The sequence below is a fragment of the Nannospalax galili genome, unplaced genomic scaffold (genome assembly GCF_000622305.1).
Source record: "Nannospalax galili isolate Female #2095 unplaced genomic scaffold, S.galili_v1.0 scaffold376, whole genome shotgun sequence".
NCBI classification, from domain to species: Eukaryota; Metazoa; Chordata; class Mammalia; order Rodentia; family Spalacidae; genus Nannospalax; species Nannospalax galili.
Genome location: NW_008338108.1, coordinates 2,174,086 through 2,192,813, shown reverse-complemented (window position 1 = coordinate 2,192,813; position 18,728 = coordinate 2,174,086). Strand labels below are relative to the sequence as shown.

Sequence of the window (18,728 nt, the reverse complement as noted above, 5' to 3'; positions counted from 1 at the left end):
CCAATAGCAGGCAGCAGGCTTTTCTCCTTTTCTTGTTTTGTGAACCAAACATTTTATTTAACAAATAAGTCTAGTTCCAAAACTTTAATCTATTATAAGACATAAGTTATGTAAATGCTTGTTGATATCAATCTGATTAATGTTTGTCTGATTAATGTCTAATTTCCCTGTTCATTTGCTTCCCCCCCCCCGCCCCATGGGAGCATATGAGATCATACTATAGTATCATCATTCAAAATAAAACAGTAACATCTTTGTTTTGGATACATAGAGTTCTATTAAAATGAATTTATTCTCTGCATTTGTTATTCACTCAGAGATTTTTTTTAAAGCATGACAGCTGTCACAGTCTGTAGAAGCACTCTATGCACTGTCTCAGTTACTTCTCACCCAGACTATACTTTTTCTATGTTTTAAATAAAAGCAACTCCTCTTTGAATAAAGACAGTAGTTTAAACAGCCATTCTAAAGAGGTAGACCAGATATCAGGCAAATCTAAATTTAAAGCCAAACATTGTAGCTGCCAGCTATAATCTCATCAGTCAGGAGGTGATTGCTCAAAGTTCTACACTAGCATGGGCTATCCAGTGACACTCTATCTAAAAACAAAAAGCAGAAAAAAAAAATAAAAGGAAGGGAGGGCAGAAGGGTGGGAGAGAGGAAGGAAGGGAAGGAGGGAAAGAGGGAGAGAAGGAAACCTAACTGTAATCATAGAAGCTAAGAATCCCATCTACCACAATGTGCTTTAGATTTAGCCTGTACTTAATAGGTAACCAGGGAGTTGTTTGATGGATCAGATCTTCAAGATTGGTTTATACTCTTTATGGAGATTATATATACACTATGGCTTCTGTTTACCATCTCTTAGCTTTATTAAAACTGAGGCTAATAAATCTCTGTATTAATATTAGGATAGTTTTCTTTAACAAAATCACATCTTTGAAAATTGTAAATAATGGATGCATACATTAAGATTAAGTACAGTTAAACAGAAGATGCCTATCACATTTTTGTTTCTGTGACTGTACAAATTAAAAAAATGCAGTCATTTAAAAATGGACAGATAATGAATTTTCTTCAGAGTCTCAAGAATTAAATTTATAAAAAGGCAAAGCATTTTACTAGATCTCATACAGCTAAATTATTGTCTAAATTGATTTCCATCTAACACGTTACGGCCGACTTTGACTTGTCAAAATTTAAGTTAGATAGACATTCCTAGGAATTTTTCTGGTTTCTTGTAACATTTTAAAACAATATGGAAACCACAGTTCTTTATGTAGGCAAACTTTTTCAGGACCTTCGCCATATTATTTAATGTAACCTTTGTTTTTCATTTTCCTACTATTTATTGTGTTCACTTATTTCTTTCCAATTTATTGCTTTCACAATTTGAAAAATAATTCAACTTCATACAAGAAGGCATTTTCCTTGGTTATATTCACCAAATAAATATATTGCTGTTCACATTACGATTTGTAGAAAAAGAAACTTGAGACATTTAAAGTAAATTCTAATCTCTAATAAACAATCAATTTTTAACAAAAAGATAATTATTAAGGGCATCGATAATAATAAATAATGGTCCCAAAGTAATATTTGTCCAAATCCAATTTTTTGTTTTCATAAAATTTGAGGTTTATATTTGAATTAATTAATCTATATTTTTATAGTTTGAGTTATGGATGAAAATAGTTTTGTTTCCCACATGTATTCTCAGTATTACAAGATCATCTATTGAGAATACTATTTTCCCCCAAACAGTCTTTAATGCTTGTTGACAAAAAGTTCCGACATAGTTGTTGGTTTATTTCCAGTTTCATTCTATTGCTTGTTTTTACGCCAATTTCACACTCTTGATTGCTATAGGTTTCAATACATTTAACAAATCATATTGCTAGTGTCCTAACTTTTGCTCTACCAAACAGTTTATATTCCTTGTGTCTTCAGATGAATTAGAATTAGCTTACCAAATTCTATGAAGAAAAGTTTCCTAGAGTTTTGTTTAGTATTGATGAATAAGAGTATCTTCCTGACATACTGAAGCTATCAACTAATAAATAGGGCATATTCTGCATTTATTTAGGGTTTTAATTTCTCCCTTTAGGATACTACAACTTTATTATTGTCAGATTAATCACTGTATCATATTTTTGTTGTGTTTTAAATAATTATTTCAATTTGATTTAGTTGGGTACTATGTGGAAATACAACTAACTCTTAAATTGTTTTTGAATTCTGAATCCTTGCTAAGATGGCTTTCAGTAGGAATTTGTAAATTGTGTGCAATTTTTGTAGCGATTTTGTCATTCAGAATGACAGTTTTACATTTTCTTTACAGTTTGGGTGGCATTGGTTGCAATACCACTATTACACTATAAAAGTAGTGTTTGTTTATAAAAATAGTCCTATTTTCCATGGCAAATACTTTCACACTTGAAAAATAGAAGCATTATTTGATTTATTTTTGTACATATTTAAAATATTATTTTAAATAAATGTCAATGTAATTGTGAAATGTTTTAAGTAAATAAATCAGAAAACATTTCATCTTTTTTCTTCTTTTTTCATTTCTTAGAGATTATTTTTATTTTATGTTCATGAATATTTTGCATGCATGCATGCATGTACATCATGTGTATGCAGTGTCATTAGAGACAAGAAAACAATGTTGAACCCACTGGAACCAGAGTTGAAGGAGGTTGCAAGCTGACATGTAGATGCTGTGAGCTGAGCCACACCCTCTGCAATACAAGCAAGTGTCTTAACCACTGAGCCATCACTTCAGTTCCTATGTTTCTACCAATCATGTGTATGTGGTATGCACATGTATATATGTGTATGTGGTATACAAGTTTTCATGTGTGTGTGTGGTATATGTTTGTATATATGAATGTTCATGTGTGTGTGCATGTGGAGGTCCATTGTTGATGTTGGGAATTATCCTCCATTGCTCTTAATCCTTATTTATTGAAGCAAGTATCTCAGTCAAACCCGAACCTCCTGGATATGGCTTATCTTGTTAGCCACCTTTGCTTTCTGAGGCTGGAATTATGGACTGGCTGCCATGCTCATCCCGCATTCAAGCGGGCTTTTGGGGATGCAGTCGTTCTTGCTCAGCAAGAGCTTTAACTACCGAGAAATGTTCTTAGCCCCTGTATTCCATCTTTCAATGCTAAATGAGTTTAGATTTTTCTCATCCAGTCCTTATAAAATTAAGAAAGTTCTCCTAAATAATTAATTTGGTCAATCTCTTTTTCTTTAAATCAGCAGTACAATCTTATTTTTATTAAAACTATTCTCCATTATGTTCACATGATTAATTTTTCCCTTTTATACTTTGTTTACATGATGATTTATATTGATTTACTTTTTAACATTAAACCAATCTTGCATTTCTATGATGAATCTCACTTAAAGATTTGTAGTTTGAGAGACTTAGCAGTTAAAGTTTTACTAAGTATTTTTTTAAATCTATGCTCAACTTCCAAATTCTTTTGGTGAAGTCAGTATTACCCTGATACAAAAATCAGTAAAAAATCAAACAAAAATGAAAATTGTGGGCAAACTTCTCTGATGAACACAGAGATAAAATTTTCAATAAAATACTTGAAAACTAAATTCATAAGCATATGAAAATGATTATCCACCATGATTAAGTTGGCTTCATCCCAGAAATGCAAGGATGATACATCAATAAATGTAATCTACCACATAAATACACTTAAAGATAGAAACCACCTGATCATCTCATTAAACACAAAAATGCTTTTGACAAAATCCAACATTTATTCCTGATAAAAGTCATGGAGAATCTAGAAATGAGGTGGATATACCTCATATAATAAAGGTAATATACAGTAAACCTATAGCCAAAATCATACTGAATGAACAAAAACCCAAAGAGCTTCCATTAAAATCAGGAATGACACAAGGATGTCCACTCTCTCCATTCCTGTTTAAAATAATGTTTGAAGTTTTAGCCAGAGCAGTAAGACAAGTGAAGGAGATACAGGGAGTAATAATTGGAAAGGAAGAAGTCAAAATGTCTCTATTTGGAGATGATATGAGTATACACAAAAGACCCTAAAGGGGGCTGGAGAGATGGCTCAGCTGTTAAGAACACTGGTTGTTCTTGCAGAAGACCCGGGTTTGAATCCCAGCATGCAAGTGGCAGCTAACAACTGTCCATAACTCCAGTCCCATGGGACCCGACAGCCTCTTCTGTCCTCCACAGGCATTGCACGACATGGGTGCACTTACCTATATGCAGGCAACATATATACACATAAAATAAAAATAATAAATACAATATTTTTTAAAAGACCCTAAAGATTCCACTAGTAAAATCCTAGAGCTGATAACTACATCCAGGAAAGAAACAGAATATAAAACTAGCACCAAAAATCCAGCAACAAATACAAAACTAGCACAAGCAACAAACATACTGAGAAAGACCTTTGGAAATAATCCCATTTATGATAGCCTATAAGCCATAATAAAGTATTTTATTTTATTATTTTATTTATTTTTATTTAATATGTATGAGTTTATTGCCAACATGTATGTTAGTGCATCTGTGTCATGCAATGCCTGCAGAGGTCTGAAGAGGGCAAATCTCCTGGAACTGGAGTTATGGATGATTGTTAGCTGCCGTGTGGGTGCTGGGAATCCATCCTAGATCCTCTGCAAGATCAGCCAGTTTTCTTAACTGCTGAGCCATAGCTCCAGCCCCCAATAAAGTATTTTAGAAATAAATCTAACCAAAGAAGTGATAGAATTGTATTGTAAAAATTTTAAGACACTGGAGAAAGAAATTGAAGCAAATACCAGAAGTTGGAAAGATTTCCCATGCTCCTGAATTCATAGGATTAAATTGTGAAAATGGCCATCCTACCAAAAGCAACCTACAAACTCAATGCATTTCCATTAAATTTCCAACACAAATTTTCACAAAAGTTAAAAAAAAAATCTCAAATTTCATATGGAAATACAAAATAGCCAGGCTAGTCAGGAATCCTGAACACTAAAGAAAGAGCTGGGATCATGATCCATGATTTCAAATTATATTACAGAGCTACAGCAGTAAATTCAGCATGTTACTGGCAGAAATACAGACACATTGATCAATGGAATAGAATCGAGGACCCAGATTTGAGTCCATACACAGCAACCCGATTTTTGATAAAAGGGGCCAGAAATACACATGGTGTTCCACAAATGGTGCTGGTCAAGCTGGATAGGCACACCTAGAAGACTCTGTCTAAGAAACCAAATCCCTATCTCTCACTCAGCACAAAACTCAACTTGATATCGATCAAGTTCCTCGGTGTAAGACTCAATGCACTCATTCTGATAGAAGACGAAGTAGGGAAAACACTGGAACTTATGGGCACAAGAAAAGACTTTCTGAACAGGATTTTGATTGTACAGGGTTTTAGTGCAATTCATAAATGGGACCACATGAAAGTAAAATGTTTCTGTACAGCAAAAGAAACTATCATTCAAGTAGGGAGGCAACATACAGAATGGGAAATGAAAGCTTTTCCAGCTATTCCTACAACAGAGAATTAGTGTCTAGAATACACAATGAACTAACAACAGCTAGCCATAAAACTCCAACAACCCAATTAAAATGGGGGTAAATATTTAAAATATTTTTCAACATCTTTAGCCATCTTGGAAAAGCAAATTAAAACTGTTCTGAGGTTTCATCTTCTGCCATTCAAAATGGCTAAGATCCAAAACACAAACTGCAATGTATATGATTCAATTAGAAAATCCATATAGGTCAGGAAATTACTAAAGGGTCGTGGAGAGGAGGCTTCATTGGAGGGCAGATAGAATACAGTGATATAAAGTGGGAAAGGGGTGTACTAGAGTAGGAAGGGTTAAAATGGGTGGAAATAGATGGAAAGTACACAGGGAAGAAGATGGGAAGGGATAACTAACACTAAAATTCTTTTGAAAAATTCATATGTAAACCTCTCACTCTAGAAGCTCTTTAAAGCATATACATATAAATTATAAAATATTTTAAATGGAGTTACCCTATAATGGAGGGGGATTGTCCCTACCAGGCACCATAGGCTAGCAGATAAATAGCCAAATGCCAGGAATGGACTATTTTTTTTTGTAGCTGTTGACCAGAGGTTTCATAGACCCTTATAAAATATTGACTATTGCCCTTTCTCTTGGTTACCCACATAACCTGATGGTAAGCCTCTACTGCTGAATATGACACTGCATGTATAAGTCATAGAACAAGCAGAAGAAATCGTACTTTTACTGACCTCAAGGCTTTATATCTATTGGGTAGCTTTCAGAGGGCTTGGAAGGTGCTATGCATGCTATAGGAGGAAAATAAAGATTAACAACCCTGCTCAGCTGTAAACCCTGTAAGCTACAATAACAACTATCCTGGCAAGATATGCCAACTTGTGCAGTAGTGGCATGAATGTTACTGAAGTAACCAACCTCTTTCTGATTGGACATAAGGCCCACCTCACAGATGGAACCCATACCTGGCGCTAATATCAGGGCTAGGAACCTGTGGCTAAACAAGTCACAGGCCATAAAGGAGAACCTATCACTAACCAAACTGCTAAAGGACATAGTATTAAAATTAACTCCTAATGACTTATCATTTTGCCCATAGATTAATGCATCTCTCAGTTCTCACCAGGAAAACCTCTTGTAGCAGATGATGATTAATACAGAGTCTCACAACTGGTCAATCTGCAGAGAATAAGAGACTAGGAAATCCTCAAGCCTAAAGGGGACACATATTAAACCTTTGACTTTTAAGGTCAGGAATCATTGTAGAAAAGGGGGAGGAAAATTGTAGGAGCCAGAAGTGGTGAAAAATAGTGTTTTCCAGACAGTAAAGCAGTTACACATATGAAATCAGAGTAATTCTGACAGCACGCACAAGACTTATGTAAGCTCAGCCAGAATAATTCTCAACATAGTAAGGAGGAGGTAAATAAAAATCCCCAATACTAGTTAAGGAATGAATGGCAAGTAATAGTTGCTGGGAGACAGAGATTCAGTTTTCTTTAAAGGTATGATGCGAGATAGATTGACCAGGCTTGAGAGGTTGGACCTACACTGAAGGGCATTTGGACACACAAAGTAGATTTGATGGGCCTTAAAAAACAAGACTATATGATATGAGGTGGAGGTATTAATAGGGGTACAGATAGGGGAGGAGGTTTGAATTTGATTAAAATGCATTGTATGAAATTCTTAAAAATCTAATAAAAAACTAAGCTCACAAAGGACATTGGTTTGTAGTGTCCAATTATAATGGCTCGGTTAAATGTTATATATCTGAGAAATGCTAATTTTATGAGGCAAGTTGGGAGATAAAATCCCCTTTCAAACTTTCCAGAAATGTTTGTTTTGAGGTTTATTTATTCATACAGAAAATCTTTCATAAAATTCATCAGCGATGCTATCTGGCTATGGAGTTCCTGTCTGAAAAATATTACTTAAGCTTTACATTCCATTTGTTTATGAGATATAGGACTCTGCTGACTTCCTGTGCATGTTGGTAGTTTGTCTTCTAAGGAAATTGCCCATTTTATCAAAGTGCAAAGGTTATTGCACAATGCTGTCCATATTGTTCTTACAGAGTCCTTTAAATGTCTGGAGAATCCATAGTCCTGATTTCTTTAGTCATTCCCAGAATTGAACTGTTTGTTATCTTTAGGTTTCCAGCAAGTTTGGAAAGAAAATTTAAATTCGTATTGATTTTCTTAAGAAAATGGATTTTGTTTTCAACACTTTTAAATTTTTACTCTTTTATAATCCACTCATTTCTGCTTCATCCTTATTATTTCTTCTATCCTAAGTCCTTTGGGAGAGATTTTTCCAGACACTTCATGTGTGTGTTGCATATGCAGGTATCTATGTACTTGTTATGTGCATTTTCTCAAAATCAAATTTAAAAATAGGTTTATTAAATTATTTGAGAGTTTCATACAATATATTGATATTTCCCCTTCCACCAACTCCTTCCAGATTCACTGCGACCTTTCTACCTATCCAACTTCCTGTTTGTTTCCTCACCATGTCCAATTTGTGCGGCATACTCTTTTGAGTGTGGAAACAGCCCTGGAGTGTGGCCACATGAGACCTGCTCAAGCTCAAGGCCAGATTTTTAAGGATAAGCTTTTAAATAAATGGTGCTCAGGAATGTTGTGATTTGTGCAAACCTGCAAACCTTATTGCCATTGCAAGAGATGCTGTTTACAACATGCTTCAGATGTGCTAAGCAGGGTGCTCAGCACTATGTCCACATCTCATTCTCTTTTCCTATACATATGAAGAACTGCTCTATCTTCTCCCATCCAAGAGATGGACATCTATAGCTTTGGTTTGTTAATAATTATTACTTTTGTCCATTCTTACTCCCATGGATGGTGCCAGAGCTGAAGCTGTTTTACTCCTACTCCAAAGTTGTGAGCATTAGCCTATTATGGCTTTGAGGCAGATTTCTTAATTTTTAGTTCCTTAGAACTTTTTTTTAAATCATCTCAAATAATTCAACAATTCACAGCTTATCTCTATTTTAAAATGGACAAATTGATCGAAAGATTTGGGAACACTGCTCTTTGTTATCACTACTGTTCCTTGTGTTATTGTTCATGAACACAAGGACTTTTGGTTGCAATGTGTGCTGGGTGACATTAGTGCTATTAAGTTGATAACAAGGGTATTATGTAAAGACATGTCACTTTTTTTTTTTTTTTTTGGTCTTTTTGAAACAGGGTCTCCCTGTAGCCCTATCTGGCCTGGATTTGCTATGGAGACCAGGCTGCCTCAAACTCACAGAGGCCTGCCTCAGCCTCCCGAGCGGTAGGATTAAAGGCATGCGCCACCACGCCCGGCGAAATGACGCTTTTATGGAAATTCACAATTCATTTTCATTTCATCATCAGTTGTTTTATATAAGGATTCCTTTCTTAGCTCTCTCTATATAAAATCCCAGCCCCAGGCCACCCTCCAACATCCAACAAATCATATTTCTCATCCCTTCTTCGGTTTATCTCTTAGACACTAATGATTAACATATTAATAAATTTTATCACTCCAGTGTATCATATATCTATTTCACTAAAATATACACTTCATAAGAATAGTTTTGTCTCTCATTATTATATGTCCACTGTTGAGTGAACTTAATACTGATTGAATTAATTCATTTATGTTCATACACTGTTCTTAGGATTCATGATATTTCAATGACTTGTTCAATTTACCGAGCAGGACTATCTGAAACTAAGTTTTTACAGAAGAGTTAGGACCTGTAGCTATTCTCTCTGTTGCTGGATACATACTGTCTGCCACCAGAGGGCACAACCTATAAAGGAAGATAATTTTACAGAAGAAGCCACTGTGTCAGCAATGTGGAAGAAGAGTGCACATGTATGATAGCTTCACCCTTTCTCTTTAGAGTGCCACCAACTTTTCAGTCTGCTACTTTAGATAGGGATGATGAAGATGTAGTACAGTGATACATAACAGCACAAGCTGTGGTCTCAGGATGCTGGGTTCAGGGCTCAGCAATCTCACTTATTGGTTACTATAAATATTAGACTATTAAGCTATGCAAAGATGGTTTTATGGGATTTACATCTTTTAACCCTTCTACAATGTATTTAAATCTATTGTGCATAAGAAGCTAGAAGTATATTTACTGTGGAGTTTATAACTTTTATCTAAGTTGCTAATGTGTAGAAGTTCTTATATTTCCCTAAGCATCAACGACAGTGATACAATCAAATTAAAAATATTTTCAATGCGGGCCAGGTGTGGCGGCACACAACTTTAATCCCAGCACTTGGGAGGCAGAGGCAGGCAGATCTCTGTGAGTTCAAGGCCAGCCTGGTCTACATAGTGAGTTGCAGGACAGCTGGGGCTACAGGGACAGCCTATCTCAGAAAGACCAAATATGTATAATTTTTTTTCAATGCAATTCTTTGTTTTGGTTAAAATTTCTTTAAGCGTTTCTAGAATTTTAATATTTTTTAAATTCTAAATAGTTCTAACCCTTTTTATTTATACTAGTAACTAAAAATACATCACGTTTTTGCTGATATAAATACCTATGTGCCTGTCGCACAGCAACGTGATTTCTCTAGCTTATGCCTTATTCATCTTTGTATCCTCAACACTTGAAAAGTGCTAGTTATAGGTCTATCCTGAAATGCTTGTAACTATAAATCACAACAGACTTTCATGAGAAAAATATAAGGAAAGACAAAGTAGAAACTTAAAGCAATAATATACTTCAAAACATTTGAAAAACAGCCACTCATGAGTTCTTTAAATTTCTTCATCCTCCTAAGTCACCAATCACAGTATCCTGTCATTGTATAGCTATCTGATCATTCTTAAGGTGACTAGCTACATTTCTCTGTGCCTGTCATCTGCATGACCTGTTTCTCGCATGTATAGTTCTACTATGCTTCCTGATCAGGCCTGTCTTAATTAGCATCATCATTTAGTTATTTTCTACCATATCATTCTGTTTGATGAGAACTGTCCCCCTAATCTGGAAGCTATCGTATCAAAGTACTGGAGTTAACTGGTACAGAAACAAGCTCAATAGATAGATTGAAAAGAGATAAATTAAAATTTTAGGAAAAAGAAAATAGACAGTGGAAAGCACGTAATAGAGATGTTGCTGCTAATTTTTTCCTTACATAATCCCAGCAAAATACCCAAAGAATCTTTGTGAACAAACGTGTAAAGACGCTCATTACTGCTTTTGTGTGTACTGATTTTTTTTCCATTCATATTTTTGTTCGTTTGTTTTGATTTGTTTTTGATTTTACTTTTTTGGTCATTTCTTGTTTCTGTCATTTTGAAATCTTTACTAACAAGGTCAGGTCTCTAAATATCTTTAAAGTTCCTGCAAATGTATAAAATAGACCCAATGCCAAGAAGATGGTTCTGAGCATGGTCCTGGCTTTTTTTGCAAGTTAGATCAGAGTATAAATACATGTGGAAAAAACAAAATCCCGTTAATGCTTGATACAGACATCTGGCTTATTGACAAAGGTATAGCACTCTAGTGGTTCTGAAACAACGCAGACTATCACAGACAAACTCAATTTTACATTATAGAATTTGATATTATTCTCATAATTTAACAACTTCTTACACACTGGGGTGTGAGTGTGTGTGTGTGTGTGTGTGTGTGTATGTGTGTGTGTGTCGATGGAAAACAAACTTTCAATTCAAAGTTCAAAATTACTTTTCAGCTACTATAGACTATGCTAAATTAATTTCACTAGTACTTTGGTCAAAAATAGTGTTTTAAATATTTTACATTAAACGTTAAAAAGGCATAAATGATTTTACTATAATAGTTTATTTAAAAATAATATATGTGGTTTAAATAAAAATATGAGTGGCCTCTTCTATTTCTTGGAAAGAAAATTTCACACCTTTATCTCCAATTTTAACTATAAAAATATTAAACAACTTCAACAAAAACTTAGTCTTCAATTATCATTTATTTAGAAACTCATTTATTTATTAAGTGATATTTGTATTTTCAAACAAACTCATCAGACAATAATGTCTATGATTGTGAAAATTGTCACTGCACTTCCTGATCAGAGTTCTTTGAGCGCTCTCATTTTAAAGTTACTTGAAAACAAACTTGTGTAGCACTTGCAGTTCAGATCCATAAACACTTCCGAGTTTCATTAAGAAACACAATTTTACTTTGTGAAGTAATACTTCATTCAAAAAAAAGTTAAAGCCACTCTACTTCAGTAAATGAAAAACTAATAAATTTGCTATGAATGAATAAAAATATTTTTTGAAAATGTAAAATATGTATAATTCCCAATTTAACAGTCAGTTTTGCATGCAATAGGACTCTAATAAAGATTTTAAATAAGCATCAAAATGACCAACCAATTGGTAAAATGCATCACTTAGAGGAAAAAAAAAACTTCACAGTAAATTACTTGGTGTAATATGTGCATACTACAGAATTCTCAGTTCAGAGTTTAAAAATAAAGAGAAACGTAATTACCCTAAAAGACATTTCAAGATTCTCTCCACCCCAGATATCCATTCCTGCATCGTAAGTTCCTATCTCTTCAAAGTAGTTTCTGTCAATAGAAAATAGGCCACCAGCCATAGTAGGGGTCCTAGTTGAAAACAAAACAAAACAAAAGAATATCTTTGAAAACAATGTGTGGAGTTTAATGATACTACAGCAAATATTTTTGACATCTTAAATATAAAAATATTCCTCAAAAATTCAAGCTGGAAACACAATGTGAAGATGTGAGAGATTTAAAATATAAAAATTACATTTTACTTCACTCTGTAAACTCAGATTACATAGTTTTTCTTATAGGTGATCAAACAGAAACATAGCAGAAGCCCTGCCCACTTAGCAGCTGGGTCTTCTACACCCCGAAGGCAGAAGGCAGGAAGGCCACACCCTTTACACGGTCCTTAAAGAGATGAGGTGGTCACAAAGCCATCAATTTGGATCTTGGACACAAAACTATAATCATTTTAATACAAACTCTAGGACTCTGGGAACATGTTGTCTCTATGAAGAGCCACCGCCTATTAAATAGGAAAGTATTAGCTGCTACGAAAATGTTGTAGGTAGTCTCTAACGACAGTAACAAAAGTATTTTAAACAAAGAAGCTTTGCATCTGATTAATTATTTTTCTTTGCCTAATTAAAAAGACAGAATTACTCTTTGACCCTAATGATACCACAAATTCCATATATGAATTTGAGGTTTAGAGGAATTTTTTGGCATGTATTCTAAAATTTTTTCCCCTAGAATAAATGTGTGTTTGTTTCTCATGTTCTGATGTTCTCTATAGGAATAAAAAAAATCTAATTCTAACTTTTCAAGGTTTTAATTAATTTTAAATAAGTAATTACATAGAATGCTTAATGCAGCAGTCTTACTATATATGCAACAGGAAATTAAAATAAAAAGAAATATTTTGATTGCAAATTGATGAAACCATACAGGCTGTGAGGAAGTTGAATTGCTACCTCGGTGTAGCACGTCCTGCCTCTGTCACATGCTACCAGCATCTGAGGTTTCTTTCTTCCTTAATATTTATTTAATTAATTTGAGGCATAGTCTCAGTTTGTTGCTCAAACTTTTGTTTTGAATTTGGAGCTCACAATTTGTCTGCCTGGCCTGGAGTTCCAATTGTCTTGTCTCTTCTCCTAGTGCTGAGATTGAAGGCATGGACCACCACATGACCCTAAGAGGATCTTTCAGGAATTATAGTCACCCTCCACTGAGACTGAGAGCCTATTGACCTGGGGAGGGTACCAACTGGTATGTGGAAATTTCCCTGCTGATTCAAATTTTCTGCCATAGAAGAAAAGTACTGAGCAAGTCATTTCGATATGGAATGCACATGCTTCCATTCTGTGAGATTGTAAAAACAAAACAAAATCCTTTGTTTTCTAGAAATTATATCCTCCTCTGCTAAAGATTATACTAATGTGTTCTCATTAAACAGTGTTGTTTGTTGTAAACCTACCATTTATTATTGTACTTGGGCATCAGCCATCATGCGAAACTCTCTATTTCTCTGTATTTTCACCGTCTTATCATGTTATTAGCTGTCCATCGATGCAGTAGCAGAGCCTTGTTTAGTCTCAGAGGTGTTTTATCACTTCTAATCTTGCTGGGTTCTTATCATGAGCAGTATACTGACCTTCTGAGTTATAATGAGGAACACTTATAAAGCTAAACAGATGGTAATTATAAAGTATCTGTGACCTCACCTGATTGGGGTTTTGGAACTCTTTGGCAATAACTATATAAGGTATTACAGTGCAACAGAGTCTATTTAATAAAATTAGCAACAAAAATTGCTGCAATTATCCTATCACAATGCAACCAAATGCATGAAAATGTTTAGGGGATGCATTTTTAATGATCAGTTCAGAGAGCATAGCTACTTATCTGCTTCCTGATAAAGTACTTACACGTTTTAAGTACATGTATTAAATTTCAATATATAGTTGGTCATCATTCCTATAACTATGTAAAAAATTAGAATAGCTAAAATAAACTATATATAATTATAAGGATGACTCAGATAACATATTTGAAAAGTGGCAAACACTAAAATCAGAATAACGATTCCTAAAAATTTTATATCTTCTGAAGAGAGAAGCTCTCAGAAAGATTTGATTTATATTTGCATAACATTATCAGTTAGCTTGTTCATATAATTGAGTGACTATACTTTACAATATTCAATACTATAAACACAGCTCATGTTGTAGAATGTGTTCATTTTAAGTTAAATGCTCCTAATATGCCCAGTGAGCGATATACTCAGGTATGTACACCTTCAGTGTTCAGAATACCCAGAAAATGTAAAAGCCTGATTATCATTGAATATCTGAGATTATTTGCTTTTCAAGGTATGTGCACACAGTATGGAAACTACCAACCAAAGCAATCAACATGATGTGGTTAATAATAATCCCAGTGGTAGTGAATGCTTCATATTGCATAGGTAAGTGAAGATGAACTGAGGTAACAGAAGTAAAGCACTCAGCACGGTGCTCAGCACCTAATGAACCATAAATAAGATTAGCTATGTATCTTTGCTATTATTGTCATCTGATAGTCACCATTCAAACAAAATCCTTAAATGACGTTCAGTTAACCGTGGCTTAGCATATATAAACCCCCCTTATGGGTTATTCTCTATAGTAGCTCTGAAATATGACTCTTGAACACTAATTTCTATTTGTAACCAATCATCTTTTAGATCATGAGTCACTTTTCATCCTCTGTTGGAAGTGAGGGATTCTCAGTAAAACTGTATTCTCTCACTAATTTCTGGATTTTTTTTTCCTCCTCCTTCTTTGCCCTCTGCAGAGTTCCACCACATTAATAAAAACTATTAGTTGTTTGTTCTTATTTTGATGGAACCAGTTTTCTCTCTACAATTCTAGTGCCTAGATAAATTTACAGTTTTGCTTCCTCTACTTCTGATACTAAGACTTAGAGAATCCCTGGAAAACAATGAGATGAGGCCAACTAGTTATGCAAGTTCAACCTACACACTATCTGCTTAATTCACAAACTATATTTTCATCTCTACTTATTTGTTCATCTTTCCTATTTTCCTTTTAAATATTTTATTTAGTATTTTATTTTATGTGTATAAGTGTATTGCCTGCATGGAGGTAGGTGCACCCATGTCCTGCAATGCCTGTGGAGGTCAGAGGAGGTCAGAAGAGGCTTTCAGATCCCTGGAACTAGAATTACAGATGGTTGTTAGCTACCATGTGGGTGCTGGGAACCAGTCCTCTGCAAGAGCAGCCACTGCTCTTAACTGCTGAGCCATCTCTCCAGCCCCCATCTGTCTTATTATTTTTAAAAAATATATTTTATTAGTTTTATTTTCTGTGTATGAGTGCACTGACTGCATGTGTGTATGTGCACGTTTGTCGTGCAATGTGGGTGGAAGCCAGAAGAGGGCACTGGATCCCCTGGAACTGGAGTTAGAACAGCGGTTTGGGTGCTGGGATTCAAACCCAGGTCCTCTGCAAGAGTAGACAATGCTCCTAACGGCTGAGCCATCTCTCCAGCCCCTTTTTTTTTTTTTTTTTTTTTCAAATGAATCTTTTCTAGAAGTTTTGGATGCTTCTCAAATGCCTGAGAAGCAGAACAATGCACAATCCAAAAACCCCCAATCACGAAATGTAAACTCCCTCAAGCTCTCCTTGAACATGTTTATGGATCTTCCCCATATCACCTTCTTCCCTCTTCTTTCCAGGGGAGGGCATCTTTCCTGTTATTATAGGCTAGCATTCACACAATGAGCTCAGCTGTCTCTCCTGACTACTTTCAGCCCATTGTTCACTTCCTGTTACATTTATGTTTCCTGTCTTGGATTTCTAGATAGTCTCCTTGAGCTTACAAACCTCCTCAATTAAATTTATCCCAAATCAAAATGAATTTTCACCCCATCTCACAACTCACTCATATAGGGACTTACATTTCCCGCTGCCTTCACTGGGCCCCTTATTGAAAGGATACTTTTGGCATAGTCCCTCAACTCCTTTGAGGTAGAAGCTGGATCTGATCCCCACTTCTGCAATACCGTCTTTCTGATAGGTCCCCAAAGATTCTGAACTCAAGCAGCCTTTCTTTAACGTCTTTCACTGAAAGCATTTAGCACAATTCATCAGCCCGCTTGCTTAAACCTCTTTCCTCTCTAGCTCACTGCGTTGTTCTAAAGGGCTTCACTCTACTGACTTGACTGTTCGTTTTATGAGTATCATTGATAACTCTTCCTCTTTCTTTATATGGCTGCAACCTGAGTTTGAAGAAGTGCTTAGATTAGAATCCGTCACGAGTAAAATATAGAACTATAATTTTTTGTGGTGCTTTCATTTAATAATTATCATGTCTTGTCTGGAATGCAGCCCTTCTAAGGTTCTTCCTGGGCCCCGAAGTCTTCGGTGGTGTGCTTTAGTTTTTGTGACGTTGTTCATCATATGCTGTTACCTGTGAGGCTGCCTCCTAATCTGTTTCCGCTCTTCCTTCTGTACCCATTGCACCTTCCTAACTACTCACTACGTGTTTCCTTCAAAAAAAAAATCCTCTAAGCTAATATTTTTAATACTAAAATAGCATGATTTTTAAATTATTAAGTTTAAGTAATAACATGACTCAGCTATTACAAATTGACATAAACAGAATGGAATATTTTTATTTGCAGAAATATTGAGGTAAGAAGTTCTGAAATCTTCAACTGTTTTTGTAATATTTTTATTGATTATTTGAGAATTCCTTACAATGTATTTTGATCATATCTAGAACCCTTTCCCTTCTCAGATCCAACCCATCTCCCTGCCATCCCCACTTCAAATTCTTTATTATTATTACTTATTTATTTGTTTATTTATTTATTTATTTATTTATTTATTTATTTATTTATTTGGTCTTTTTGAGACAGGGTCTCCCTGTAGCCCCAGCTGTCCTGGAACTCACTATGTAGACCAGGCTGGCCTTGAACTCACAGAGATCCACCTGTCTCTGCCTCTTGAGTGCTGGGATTAAAGGCGTGCACCACCACACCTGGCTTTCTTTATTATATTTTAAGGCCTACTGAGTCTAATTTGTTTCCCCCAAGTAGATTTGGATGTGGGTTTGGAGTGTGGCCAACCTATTTAATATCAAGCCCTTAAAGGAAAGTGACTGTCCATCCTCCCAGCAGCTATCAATTACTGAGAGTTCCTCAGTTAAATATTCATTTTATTTTATTAAATCATCAACTACAATGGCTTCCTTTGGTTTAGTATTTTACAGTATCAGAAACCAATGGAAACTATGTGCTGCTTCTCTCCATCCCTTCTTACCCTGCCCACTGCACTCAGAAGAGAAAAAGGAAGTAAAGTACTGGACTTTTCTCTTGAAATATGGAATATTAAATGTTAAAAGTAATTTAAACTTTTGCTAGAATAAAAGGAGAAAGTTCAGTGGGGTGTTGCATACTATAGCAATCATTTGAGCACAGGTTTGGGTGTGAAAATGCACCTTCTTCTGGAGAAAACACTGTTAACTGAAGAGTTTATACTGGCTTGGGTACTAAGTGAGGAAATTTATTGAGATTCTCAGAGCATATAAATCACAATTTCAGTGCTATTTTAAAGGTTAAAACAAAGTGTTCTGCTTATTGTGGACAAGGTACTTGTTCTGGTGCCAAAGAATCCACTTACTAACAAGTATAGAAGTCGAATAATTTATTCCGTGCTTAAGGACCACACTTGATAATAAAGAGTAGTTTTGTTTCCTTTGCATGAAGCTATTTTTTAATGTAATAAAAACAATCAGACAAGATCTTAGTCCCCAATAGGATGCATCATACTTTGTAGTTGGTCACACCTTTTTTTATTAAAGAGTGAGTGCTGTTTATTTAAATAGTTCATTTAGTATTTTTAATTTATGTGTATGAGTGTTTTGACTGCATGTTTAAAAGTGCATTCGTGGCACACAGAGCCCACAGAGGTCAAAAGAGGGTGTCGGATCCCCTGGAACTTGAATTAATGGACAGTTGTTAGCCACCGTGTAGGAGCTGAGACTCAAACCTGGGTCCCCTGCAAAAGCAGCCAGTGCTCTTAACTGCTTAGGCATCTCTCCTGCTCCTGGCCTCAACTTTTTTATGTTTACTTTCATTTCGTATTTAAGGAGTATCAAAATAAGCAATGGTGTTAGCCGGAATCAGATATACTAAAATTATTTTTTTGCTAATATGATAGCATTATTCAGCAAATAAAATCTAATATCTAATGAATCAATCTGTAAATTTATATTAACCCTGTTTTATTTTCATCTTAACAGACTGTAAGGAAAGTCTTGTAAAATATTTCCTAAGTCATTAGGAAATAATATACGTTGTTTTGTAAAAATTAGAGATTCAAAGATTCCATCTAAGAGAGAATGTTTCAATCTTTCAAATCAACATGAGGATGCAAGAATTTGAAAAGGTCAACAATCAATTTCACCCTTTTCTTTTAAAATATTTACTCTTCTCAGACTGTTGACTTTTCCTGTGTTGTTTTAATATCTTGTTGCAAAAGAAAATATTACAGGCTTTGTCCATATCTATTTATAGATTTTTCTTAAGCTTACAATATATTTTAGTTGGACTGAGAAATATCTAGAGGAGAATCTTTGAAT

The 18,728-nt window shown here is 34.9% G+C and overlaps 1 protein-coding gene across 3 annotated transcripts in view; it reads right to left on the bottom strand.

Annotated features, from left to right (window-relative positions):
- Positions 1 to 18,728, bottom strand: part of Galnt13 (polypeptide N-acetylgalactosaminyltransferase 13) — a 652,434-nt gene that overhangs the window by 222,038 nt on the left and 411,668 nt on the right. For all 3 annotated transcript variants that reach the window (XM_029563436.1, XM_008832879.2, XM_029563437.1), the window contains one exon: positions 12,059 to 12,176. In XM_029563436.1, coding sequence (XP_029419296.1) covers positions 12,059 to 12,176 — 118 coding nt within the window. The remainder of the gene's footprint in view (positions 1 to 12,058; positions 12,177 to 18,728) is intronic.